Raw genomic sequence first — 13,836 nt, forward strand, 5'->3', positions numbered from 1 at the left:
TGTTTTCATTTTCTTTTCTTTTTTTAAATTTCAGCTTTTGCACATTTTTTTTTTAATTTTCGGGTCAAGTGATTTTTACAATAAAAAGCAATCTAATTCTTATCATTTTATAATATATTGTATATGCTTATACTTGACATGCCACGCATGACTTAATAGAGACAAACAATAAAGGATAACACATTAAGCTCTGCATATAAAAAAATCTGTCCATTTAAGAAATGCAGAAAATAGATTTTAATTGCATATTTCTTAAAACGCAAATTTCAACGAACATTTATTAATAATTTTAACTGTTTATATTTTAACAGTTTTATTTATGCACAACAAATGTAAAATTAAAATGAGTATCGTAGATGCGGGCGCCTTTGGCACTCAAAAGGTGACTGTCCCCTCCCCTAACCCTTGCTCTTTGGAAGGTTTTCTTTAATTCTACCCGTTTAGGATGGTTTTCACCAATCCAATCAACAATATCCGATCGGTGATTATCATCCTTAAGTGCTGGAATTAAAGGAAAGCTTACGAAGACCAGGGGGCGAGCAGTGAACCACATTTACGGTAGATTAAAGAAAATAGACTGATTTATTAAAAATTACAACAAATAAATGGCTGGATTTTAGTATATGCAGACTTTTTTTCATCGAAAAGAAACGAGAGATAAGCAATTAGGATATGGCAAACGAGATTCTTAATAATGCTCAATTGGAGAAAAAGCAATTAAGTGATGTTAGATAAAGTTGAATTTTTTCTCAAAATCTCGTATGTGTTGTGTTGAATTCAATTCAATTTGAAATTTATTTCATAACTAAAGATACAAGTATTCCTGTTTAAGGCTATACAAAACTCATCATGAGTTTTAATTTTGTTTAGTTTTCTGTGATATAATTACATTAGTTCTATTACAGATTTTTAATCTGTAATTCAACTAATTGTGTTAATTATCAATAACTCAAAGTAAGTAATTTTTATCCTAAAATTAACTACATTACTCTTAAGGTATTTTGCGTGGCCTTTCGAGTGATTTATTATATAAATCAGTACAAATCAGTTGTGAACCGATAAACGGTAAATGTTGCGAATGATGCGAAACCACTTTTGAAGTGTAGAAATTCAATCACGAGTTCGAGCATTTCGCCAAAGATGGAATGTTTTGCCATTCTATTTAGTAAGTAATTGCATTTTTTCGTTTTCTGTGCATTATGAAGTGAAGAAGAAAGTGCTGGAATAAAAACTTGCAAAATCTGTGTAACTTTAAATAAATATATTGTGGTGTTACGAATATCACATTTTTATTAATGCAGAAGAAAAGGACAGAAATTAGTTTTATTTATCATAGGTATTTCTCAGAGCAAGAGAGGGCTATTTAAGTAAGGACATGCATATACGTTAGGCCCTTTTTACTCTCACTGTTTTCTAGTATAATATTACTATATCTAATGTAGAACAATGAGAAATCGGTAATCATTTCGTGGATTTCTTTTTATATTAAGTTTTAGGTTTTTTGTTTAGTAATATAAAGAAACATGGTCACCTGATCAGATTCCTTATAAAAAAAAAGCTAGTGATAAGCCTAGATCAGCTTATTGTAGTTGAGATTCTTAACGTGAGCTAACTCGGAATGCATGCAAATTCGATTGAGAGCTGAAGTTGGGTGACGCCATTCAATTATCTTGAATTAAATTCGTTAAATAATACTCCCTCCGTTCCGAAATAAGTCGTACGTTTGGGAAAAATTTTTGTTCCGAAATAAGTCATACGTTTGGAAAAAAATGGGATTAAGAGATAGTTTGTTGGTAAAAGTTTTGTGTACCACAAATATATCTTCTAAAGAACTATTGTTAATGTTCAGAACTAAAATTGGGGTCCAATCTTCATTTTAAGTTGAGGTATACGAATGTCTTAAAAATGTCTTTTTTGGCGTTTTATTTTCCATCTATTTTAAGTGCAAAATGGTGAGAGATAGGGACTTGGGACCTTCGGGGAACCCGGAGAACCCCCCTTAAGTTGACCCTTAACTACAACACTCTGAAATTTGATTAACTTGCACAATGCCGTTTCTGAGAAAAATGAGTTTGAATTTTGATGGTATCGCAGCACCACCTGTGGTGGCTTTTTGAACTTCCATCTGAAAGTGCTCATCGAGGCGAAACCAAAAACCCAAAATTTAGCTCAAAATTTTAATTAGAACCGGAGATAGAGGCCGGTCAGTTTTCGCACTTTGACCCCTCATAGCTCGGGTCAGGGGTTATGGATCGACTTCAGTATTTTTTTTTGTTAGATAGGTATAATCAGCGGTTACAACATACTAAAATTTCAGCCCGATGCACAAAGGAATTTTTGAGTTATTTAACTTAGAAAATTGAAAAATCTTTCTTATAATAATAGCGCCCCTAGCGGTAGTTTTATGAACTTGCGATGTTAAAAGGGGAAGTGGCATTTCATGAGAGCTTTCCAAAACGCTCTCATTTTTTTAAATTCTGAAAATTAGAACCGGAGTTATGGTCATTTAAGAAATTCTTTTTTGGACCCTTATAGCTCGGGTCAGGGAAGTCGGGGGGGGGGGGAACTTAATTTGAGCCCGATCGATGCCATAGGAGCGCAGCTATTGAGAAAACAAAAAAATGGGGGTATTCAAAATGTTGGGAGGAGGGGTGGGGGGTGAGGGTTCAATGCACCAAATTGCAATATTTATCCGATATATAACCTTTGCCGAAAACCGCAAGTCGATATCTTTCTTAGTTTGGTAGCTATTAAGCTCCAGAGAGCGGCCGGCTGGACGGCCAGCAGGACGGCCGGGAACGTAACTTAGCCCCCCATATATTCGGGATCAGGAAGTGATGAAACACATTTTGGCAAAGTTTGGGGCTGATCGGAGGACATGAGATTTTGTTAGGATTATAGTAGGTGAGATTGTTAGGAATCTCACCTAATATGAAGACAGAGTTCACTTTCCCCTAAATTAATACAGTTAATTAGAATTTTTTTCCTGGGGAATATGCAATATTCAAAGGCTGTAACACGGATCACTCTACTATGTATAGTAGAGTAGAAAGTAAGTAGTAGAAATTTGTGTGCCACATAGTGGAACAAAGCGAATAAAACTGCACTTAAGAATAATACGATTTGATGTTTAAAAATTAAATGTAGAATTTGCGACACTTTCAGTCTCAAGAATACAAAGAAGAAGGATTGGGGCGTCTTAAGGATTTATGAATGAAATATCCGTTAGGATAGTCTCTAAAACGTATCTAAAACTGTAGGTCATCGATGGTTTAGTTCTTTTTTCAAGCCCATATTTCTTTTTCAGAAACTCATGTTTTAGACATTATCTCAAGAACTAAACCACTGATGACCTGTATTGGATATGTATTGGAAAGTATCTTAGGTGATATACATGCCGAATACGCCCTGCCCCTCCTTCTTGAAAGTCCTGGAACTTAATTTCTGAGCATCAAATCGCATTATAACTTGGGTGCACTTTTATTCGTTTTGTTTGTACTACTATGTGACATGAAAATTTCTATATCTATAGTTGTGGCGTTTGGACATTGACCATCTTCCCCTAGTGATATTGTGCGTTTTCCCTTTTGTAATTTTGCATTGTTTTCTCAACTTGCCCTTGCCAGTCATGATGGTAGCGACGGCATTGATAAGGAATTAAATTGATGTCCAATACGAGGTAGGATAAAAGCTTTATGAAGGAAAAGAAATTTATGTCTGACTAAGACATAAAATTTCGGATCACGATCGTAATCCCGGAAGCCAAAATCATGAACGCCAAAATCTGGAAAAGGACAATATCTCTAAAGCCAAAATCTTCAGTTTTTAAAAGTGTCATGGCTACACCAACGATTCTATATGCGTTTTCTGGAGACAAAAGGAAATTTTCTGTGTCTTGAAAAATGATTTCACACATTATCTTTCGTATAATTTCGCTCCTTTCAGGATTTTGACTACTCGGGTTTTTGGTTTTTGGGATGATTTTAACCCTTTCGGGATTTTGGCTGCTCCCGAAAATGTTTGTTGAATAAATTTCACTAAATTGGAAAGATATGGGAACACCTTGCGCAATAAAACAATGTAAAAAGATTTGTCAGTAATTCCGATCAAGGTAGGAGTTAACAAACTCCGTAATGTTGGTCTTAATAAATAGTAATTAAGGATGAGGAGAAATCCAGGTCAAAATCCGTGTTAATTTGTCTAAGTTCTCAGTATAAGAGAAAACTAAACTTTGATCACTAATACCACAATATTATCAGAAATTGCATAACATGAAGGATGTGATGTGTTTATTTGTAATAAAAAGTTAAAGTACGCCGTCCACAGAGGGAATAGAGGTCCATCAAATAGTTGTTAAAGAAAAGAGTATAATAGTGAATTTCCGTCCGTTTTCTACTAGAAAGGAAACTATAGAAATAAAACTTGATCAAGAAGGAAATCATTTGTCATAACTTACTTAATGTCCATATATAAACAACCATACATAGGTTGTAAATTATTTTAATTATGACGAAAATAAAATTGTACATCGTTCAAAATTTTAAATATTTTTCACATATAATATTTTATCCTTTTCTATCCTTTTCATCAACTATCTGAGAGTATTAATTAATATTAATAATTAGTAATACTAATTAATAATTAGTATTAATTGATATTCATACTACATAGCCAGTCAGAGTTGATTTTTGAGTCAAACTAATTTAAATAAATTGAATAAATCTGATGAAATCGAGATATGAGGACTGATGATGTGACAGACGATTTATTACGCTTTTTCAGAATAGATCAATCATTGTGGAATGCCCGAACTGTTAACTGAGACTTAAATATAGTATTTTAAACATGGTTTTTGGACTACTAAATTAATAAAACTATCTAGACTAGACCTAGAGTTTCGACGAGTCGGAAAGAGTATATTGCTCATAAAGTCGAGTAGTTTGCTATTTTTTTCTAATGCGTCATTTTGATGCGTTCTATTTCATAACTAGTATAAACTGATTTATATTATATTTCCCCTCAAACATTTAGCATTTCATGTAATTTTACATTTTTTTTCGCAAAAATATCATAACCAAAATATGAAAAAAAGTAATCAGAGTTTTATTTCATGACCTTGGTAAATAAAAAAAATGTATTGTTATTGTTTCTCAATAATGACCAGCGCAGCAATAGCTTTTATTTGTAAATATGTTTCCGAAATTTTCTATGAGAGTGAGCGAGATGATTAGATCCTAGATTTTATTCAATCCCACTAAAAACTGAAAAATATATTTACCAAACAAAAGTTACTAACGAGTTAAAGTACCACAAACATAACTTAGATATTGGATTGATATAACAAATGGAATCTTTTCTTATTTACGGATCACCTGTGATACAATGACTTCCTAAAGCTTAATTTAATACCCACAAAATTTTTGTGAGAGTAAGCAATCTTTTTTTCTCCCTTAAACTTCAACAGAGATTGTTAAGAATCTCATTTAACTTGAAAACAAAAAAAAAAAGAAGTATTAATATTCTAATTTTGCAGTATATGCCTACCAGCAGCCACACTAAAAGAATCTCTTATACAGACAGGTGTGTTAAACAGAGAAAAATAGTTTTGGAAATCGAAATGCCTCTGAAACATCTTTGATATCAGAAAAATTTTATGAAATTAAAATGTCCATTCTTTTCTTTCTTAAATGTATTTCAGATATCCTACTCTTACATACTCAAATCTAAATTGAATTTGGTGGAATGTTCACAAAAGGAGTTCGAAAGAGCGAGATAAAAAAATGAAATACTTTTGAGAAATAAAAGAATAAAAGTGTTGATTTCATGAAATTCATCTGATTCAAAAAATGTAGCACGAGCATATGAAATGAGAGCAAAATCGTTACGTATCCTGAATGAAAAATATATTGGTACCATTTGCATACTGGTTATCCTGTTTTTAAAATGTTGCTTTTTTAGAGAATTTAAACATAGTGCATTTAACACAATTACTCTGCAGATAATTCAGAAGAAATAAAAGTCACATAAAAAATGTGCCTTGGAATAAAGAAATAGGGTACGAAATCAAGAGAAGAATTAGTGAATTGTTAGGATTTTGGTGCAAACACAACACCGAATTGCATTCATATTTCATAAATATTTCAAAGAGCCTTTTTATATACCAGTAAAAATTATATAAATAGAGAAATAGAGAAGATAGTATGAAAAAATAACTTTTTTACAATAACTGCCTTGTTTTTCTCCAAGGAAAAAAACCAAAATAATAGAGATCTGAGAGCAAATTATATATATATATATATATATATATATATATATATATATATATATATATACATTCTCTACTGGAATTTAATTTTTCAAAGGTTCTTTTTGTGAAAATCTCTGTCTGTCTTACGTCGAGGAGGGGGCCGCAAGAGATCGTCGAGTGAAAATGTTCGAGCGGTTGCCCCTCCGGTTGATTGGGGGCTGCTGAGGCTCAAAATGGATGGTTTTCTTATACCCAGCCGGCCGAAGATTGATCTTGGAACACCAGGTGTCGTGATGGTTGCTTGAGGAATGGACGAGGTGAACTGGAGTTGTTCCCTCAGGGATGTATGATGAGAATGAAGTGAAGAGCCAGACGCTGAAAAGAAACGCATACCCATATATTCCTTCAACTGATTAACAAGACGTTTTACTTGCAAGAATCGTGAAAAGAATTTTATCCAATATTTTCACAGCTTTGGTGTTATTATCTAAAACGTCTAAAACCCGAGAAAAAAACTTTAGGTATACGTTCTAAGATTTACAAAAATAAAATAAAGCAAGATCCTAAAATGCATTATTTTAAGATCTTGTTTTTCGAAGATTTGAAGAATAATAAGCCTATAAAAAAGTATAAAAATCCTAAAACCTATTTACAACACTGCGATTTTTAGTTATAAAAAAAAACTTTCCAGTTAATGATGTAATAAAATGTAGGTTCGTGACTTATATTTCTATTTTTTTCAAATTTATATTCAAAGTTCGCACTTAAAATAAACTTACGTCTATTTCGATCTGCTTCCTCTGCAAGAAGTTTCTCGATCTTCTCAGGAAAATGCCTCTTGGCGCACCATACAAGACCAATTATAGCAAGGACGACAAAAACGGTAATTAAGCCTAACCAAAAAGGTTCTTGGAGCATTCTTTCTGAAAGTGGCTTGTAGGGAATGTGAATCATCTTCCTTTCACACCTTTGACCCTCCCACCAGGCATGGCATCTAAAGAGATAGCATTTGGTAAAAAAAAATTGTTTATATTTTGATCTATTCAAAAAACACTAGGAATAAATGTCATATTATATACCGAAATCAGTTTTAAGCAAAATTTTAAAAGAATATTCTCGAAATTTATAAAATTACCAATATTTCTGAATTACTTGTTTATAGGAGTAGAAAAGGGTTAAATAAAAAAAGTGATATGCAATTGAAGAGAAAATCCCACGAAAAACTTCTCCAGTAACTTACACAACCCCTTCTCTCATTTTTTCCAGCAGCAAAACAATTAAACTTCATGAAAAAACGGTTTCAAATTCGAATGATGTAGTTTATCTTTATGTTTAAAAAATTATAATATAATTTGTTCTAATGGAAAACATTTGATTTCTTTAAGTAGAATTTTTTGTAGAAAAATATCTCGAGTTTCTTAAAAAAAAAGTCACAATTTTTCAAGAAATTGCCTTGAATTGCCATAAAAAATTCAACTTTTTTTAAACAAAAATTCAAAGCAATACGTAAGTAATGATTAGCGCACAATAACTTTTGTTTGTAAGCATGTTTTCAAAATTTCCTATGAGAATGAGCGAGATAACTAGATCTAGATCTCACTCACTCTTATTGAAATGTCAAAAACATGTTTAGTAATCAAAAGTTATTGTGCGTTGGGCATAAGCATGAAAAAAATATTTTTTAAGCTAATTTTTACGGTATTTTCTTAGAGTGTGTAAATTATTTAAGTATTTGCCTTTATTTATTTTGCAAAGTGTTATTAGGTTGTTGCTAGTACATGTAACCGCTCTAAATTTGTATATAATTTTTAAGAAAAACTTACCGACAGAAGAAGCCACTATTCTTTTCGAAGCAGTCTCCACGTCCTTGGCATGGATTATCAGCACATGGCTTTTGCTTCTGATCACATGTATCACCCCTATATCCTGGCAGGCAATTACAACGGAAATTGTTAACTGTCAGTTCACACTGGCCAAAAATGCAAGGATCAAAATCACAGATAGTGAGACCACAGAATCTGCCGGAAAAGTGCCCTTGGCATTGACATCTCTTTACATTCCCATTTGTAACACATTTTCCGCCAAATTGACATGGATTTGGCTGACATGACTCCACCCATGTCTCTCGTGATGCCAGTTTGGGCTTGTAATTGACATCCGGATGAATTTTAACAGTAGCATTGAGTAGAACACCATCAATGCCCATCTTCGTACGTTGGCGTATATGAAGGGTGTTGAGATAAGATGTTATGAAAATTGGTGTATAGCTATGATGTGAGATTGTGGGAAAATGTTGATCTGTATGAATTGAGCATAGAACCCACAGTGTGCCATTGTTGTCCGCATAATTATCGTAGATTTCCAAAGTACTACCCTTTGAGCACTTTTCCCCATCACTAATACTGACATCATGCAATTCAAGTGTTATCACTTCACCCAACTCCACGACTAAGTGCTGCATAAAATCCACATCGGGTGGCAGAGGAAGTGGATAATTTAGATGCAGCAGGATACCACCACTTGACGCATTTAGTAAATGAAGTGTACGTTCTTCAGTTACAGGATAAGCTATATGAAAGATAAAAATAATAATAAAAAAATACTGATACAACACTATATTTGAGAATTTAGAAATATAATGAATTTCATAGATTTTATTTTGTTTCAATAAAGCGTTTGATAAATGGTCATCATCATAGTCATAAACCAAATAATTCTTATTTCCACAAAGAAAATCACGGGTAAAAAACGAATTCTAGTATTCCAACGTCCACTTTATTCTGTTTCACATGCTTTTTCTATAATAACTGTCACTTTTTGATTTTTCATTTTGATATTTTGTTGGATATCTACTATTGGAATTAATTGTGAAATTATGATCTTATGCTGCATCAATGAAATAAGCCGAAACTGAAGGAACTTTGAAAAAATTATGACCTTTTCCAATGAAATAGACAAAATGCACGAAAAGTGACATTTTATATAAGCTAAAAGTTAGGGTACGCTGAAAGATAAATATTTCTGGTTAATATTAATTATATGTATTTTTTATGATCTATTACCGACTCCAAAAACTGAGGACGTTCAAAATCTAAATATTCTTTACCGGCGACTCATCAAGTCATGGTCTTAACCATGAGTCACCAGTGCAGTGACTCACTCGTCCTTAAAGGGTTAATTAATTCTGTTTCTTTTAATGTTTTTTTTTTGCTGAGATTCTTTATAATCTCAGCGGTGAAATGCGACAAAAAGTGATATGTACGCAGCACAAACTCAAGGTTTTGGAAGAATTTTTCGTTAAAAATGCTTCTTTTTTTAAAGAAAACTGTATGTGGCACGTAGAGGGAAATTTTATATTAAGACGATTGTCGACGAAAATGACTTTCAATGTGCAAAGACCGTTAAGTAATCCAGCTCATGATATTATACTCGCTAAAAATCGATTTCCAAAGCCATTTCATTTCGTCCGTCTAACTCGTTTGACAGGCGTATAACCGCTTATGGAGAGAGAAAATAAAGAGATATCGACAAGCGGTTTTCAGCAAATGTTAAATGTTCATCCATAAGCGGCTAGAAGTATGAATGTGATTTCAGATTCTTTGCCCCACCCCACCTATTCTGCTATTCTAGAATCAAAATATTTTTCAATAACTTGACCCCTATGACATGGATTGATCTTAAATTTTAGTTCTCTTTCCAGTCTCTCTTCATGAGTGGTTACACAACGGATTCGACGATTTTTTGCGCAATCTAAATATAAAAAATAAAAGAAATCTATATGTAAAAAATGTCAACTATTGCAGTGCTGGAAATAAATATAATTCCACCCCATAATCCTTAAAGCAACTCAGCAAAAAAAAGAAATTCTTGAAAAAAACTTATACGTAGAGCACAATGTCCTTTCATACTAACAGAAAAATCGACATTTTGATTTTTGAGTCTTAGTATTCATAGAACTGTGTCTTTTATGCAGAAAATAAGCATTATTCCGCCCATTCCGCTCAATAAATTAAGAGATAGGGTATTTATTTTTGACCAATTTAAAATTTACACTAACTAAACTTACTAAGACCGGTCAACTTGACCGATTTAAAAACTTTTCAAAATTAACACATATCTAAAAGGCACAATGTCGCAATCAAATTTTATGAATTTCTTAAAATATGCATGTAAAATATTTTTCAGTGTGTAAATTTTAATTTTTACTTCTTTTCCAAGAAAAAAAAATTGCTGAGTATCCTATACCTACTGTGGTCTGGTCTGTCATTTGACTGAGTGAGCTAGACATAACCACCAAAAACGGTCAGTAGGTTTAGTGTTAATATTTTTATTAATTTTATTTTTAACTATAATTAATGAATTCAATTCCATTTTATAAAGTTTCACATTAATTTTTGCTGAAATATCAGAAAGATAATATTTAACGAACCAAGATAAAATAAAAATTAAAGTCTTGAAGGCGATTGATCTTAGAAACTAAAGTTTAAATGAATAGGTCCTTATAAGAGAATTGTCCAATTTATCAATATATCCACCATGAGTGGCTCTTAAGATACTCCAAGGATCGAAAGTCCTCCACACATTTTCCCCACGATATTTCCGCAAAAATTAATGTAAAACTTTATAAAATGGAATAGAATTCAATAATTATATTTCAAAATAAAATCATAAAAGATATTAAACTTCAATTGGTGAAAAATAAATACCTTAGTGTTAAATTCATTGAATACTTGAGTGGAATAAAATAGTAATAATAAGAAATTCATTGAATGGTATTATACTTATTTTCAGCCTTAAGACAAAATTCTATTTCAATGGCTCTGTCACACCTTGAGTGAAGAGTGTGAGAGAATGAATTAGACATATATATGCAAAGCATGTGAAAATTAAAAAGATTCGAATTTTGACTTAATGAAATTTTTCTGATTTAAAATGTGTGGCGGAGCCACTAAAACTTAAAAATCCAAAAAATCTAAATAGATTTTTTATATAGGCATAAAAGGATATTATGTTATACGTATAAATTTTTTCAAACCTTCTTTTTTTTTGTTTAATTTCTTTAACGATTATGCTTATAATCCTTAAAGAAGGAATTATACTTATATCAATCACTGCAGTAGTTGAGATTTTCAAAATCTCGTACATAAAACTGAAAGATTTAATAATCCTTACTTTATTAACATTTTTTATTGTTTTATAAAGTGCATACTCTCGATATCTTAAATTTAGAAAAGAACACTAAGTTTGTATTTCTATAAAAAAAAATCCTTACGTAAAAATTTTTGTATATCACTTACCAATTGTTTTGTATGTCGCTCTAAAGCCTCGTCCTCTCGGCCTCGTACCAGTTTTAAGAGAAATTTTCAGCTTCTCAAAAGCGCTAAGAAAAACTCCATCATTAAGAACATTTGAAACAGTAAAAGGATGAAACTCTCCATCTCCCAAATCAATAATAACCGAAGCGTCATCAATTATGTCAAAATCGGTAAATTCTAGCCATATTTTTCTGCCCAATGGCGCCTGGATCATGAAAGCACAGTCAAGCTGATTTAAGAGAAAGTGAGGATAGTTCGGACTCATAAAACTGCCCTCCTTCGAAGTTAGTGTCTGTTCAGGACAGCCTGTAATATCAACAGCCGTCCACGTAGCTGAAAATCCAACCCCAGAAATTGAATAGTCAGTATAAAAGTGCACTACAGCCTGATTTGTAGTAGAAATGAAGTTAAATCGGGACATATTGCTATCGTAGCTGCCGCACCATCGAACATATGATGAATATGATGGAAAATTGTCTATTCCACTCTTTCCAGCCATTCTTTTTCGCCTCTCCAAAAGTCGCGAAATGACAAATCGATTTGTGCTTGCAAGCAATTTTATATGTGCTTTCAGACTTTGTTCAGTGACCTCCACTGCCACAGATCTCTTCCTTTGCTGACGCCATTCATTAAATACATCCGTGAGCATTGCCATGGGAATAGGATTAGTCCCTGGATCAAGATCTGATCCCATGTCACCATTTCCTACACTCACATAATCATATAGACACTCATCCTGGGCTTCCAAATCAATTCGCTGAAACTGGACTACAATTCTCGTTCGCTCAGGACTTACAATCTTCACTACATAATCCATATTAGGTGGATAGGAATTGGGGTAGCCAGGCGATATCAGACGTCCTTCTGTTCCTGTTACAGTATGATTGCGAAAACGTACACTATCGGTTTTTTGGGGAGTCTTTTTACACACATATCCTCCAAGAAATGAACAACGCTGCGATGACCAGTATAGTCCTGATGGAAGCATGGGAGTTGGAGACATCTTCCATTGAAGCCCTACACATTGTTTTTCCTTCGTAGTCCCATCGAATATTGATTCTCCAGGCAACCAGTCCTGTAGCCCCATGAATGTAAATGAAAAGGTAAAAATAACTAGCTTTCTCGGAAACTGAGGAACCTTTTCTTTCTTTAGAAATACAGGCAGACAGATAAACCTAGACAAGCTTGTTGTAAATGAGTTTCTTAACGTGAGCAAACTTGGATTGCATGCAAATTCAATTTTGAGCTGAAGTTGGGAGATGTTATGCAGTAACTTTGAATCAAATCCTTCAAACAAGCGCAAATCTTGTATTTAAACAAACTAAAATATAGAAAATTTGGATGAACTGATTAAAGGATAATATATGGGTAAAATGTTAACCAGAATGTATTCTATCATTTTCCCGATGAACATGATTTTATCAGTTGAACTGTGGCCAGTTAATTTTACAGTTTGAACTACAAAGAGAGAGACCAGTATTATATTCCCTCTATTTTTTTACCTCCCAAAATTTGCACCTTCCCCACGGGGACCCCTTTTCTTAACATATCCAAGTTTCAAACGATTTCTGAAAAATGTTGTCACGCTATTTGTTCGTCTGTTCGTCTGTCAAACAAAGTGGTCTTCAGAATCTGGAAGGTTTTGGTAGTCTTTTACCAGGGGATTTTGACGAATTTTAACTGCACAAAAAATCATTTACAAAGTTAACTTGTCAAAGATTTCATAAAACTTGTTTTGAATGCAACATAAAATTAAATCACATTTCTGTCCTTTTAACTTTAATATATTACACAAATATTTTTTATTCACCTTTTAAATGAATGTACGTCTTTCGATTTTCACTGCGGACTTAATAATATTTCACAAATATAATATCGAAAAATTAAGTAAAACACTGATATATTTTTAGCAACTTCCATAAGGAACAGAGAAAATGAAAACTACCGTGTTAAGGTTACGAATATTACGCATGCAATACATTTTCCAAATTCTTCTTGCAAGTCACACTTTGATTCTTCAGTAACGCCTTTTACGTTTTTAACTTCTTAAATACTTATGATTAATAATCTATTTATCGAAAATTAAAATATTTAATTGATTTATTATCAAGTTTTTAGGAAAATGCCCCACATTCCACAATAATTGGTCCTACTTTCCAAACTGTCTCGCTTTCCAAAATTTACATTAGATCCTTTTTTTACATCTAACCTTGAAAACCCATTTATTAGAAATGATTTAACGGTATTGGCTGAAATGTTCACCTAGACAACCCC

General features: G+C 32.6%; 1 protein-coding gene across 1 annotated transcript in view; it reads right to left on the reverse strand.

Moving 5' to 3' along the window:
- The window catches only part of LOC129806806 (uncharacterized), a 58,250-nt gene that overhangs the window by 13,265 nt on the left and 31,149 nt on the right, over positions 1-13,836 (reverse strand). Inside the window, exons 11-14 of the mRNA XM_055855580.1 lie at positions 11,545-12,737; positions 8,071-8,815; positions 7,027-7,241; positions 6,500-6,622 (exon numbers count right to left, since the gene is read on the reverse strand). Coding sequence (XP_055711555.1) covers positions 6,500-6,622; positions 7,027-7,241; positions 8,071-8,815; positions 11,545-12,737 — 2,276 coding nt within the window. The remainder of the gene's footprint in view (positions 1-6,499; positions 6,623-7,026; positions 7,242-8,070; positions 8,816-11,544; positions 12,738-13,836) is intronic.

This window comes from Phlebotomus papatasi, chromosome 3, assembly GCF_024763615.1.
Source record: "Phlebotomus papatasi isolate M1 chromosome 3, Ppap_2.1, whole genome shotgun sequence".
In the NCBI taxonomy this organism is placed as follows: Eukaryota; Metazoa; Arthropoda; class Insecta; order Diptera; family Psychodidae; genus Phlebotomus; species Phlebotomus papatasi.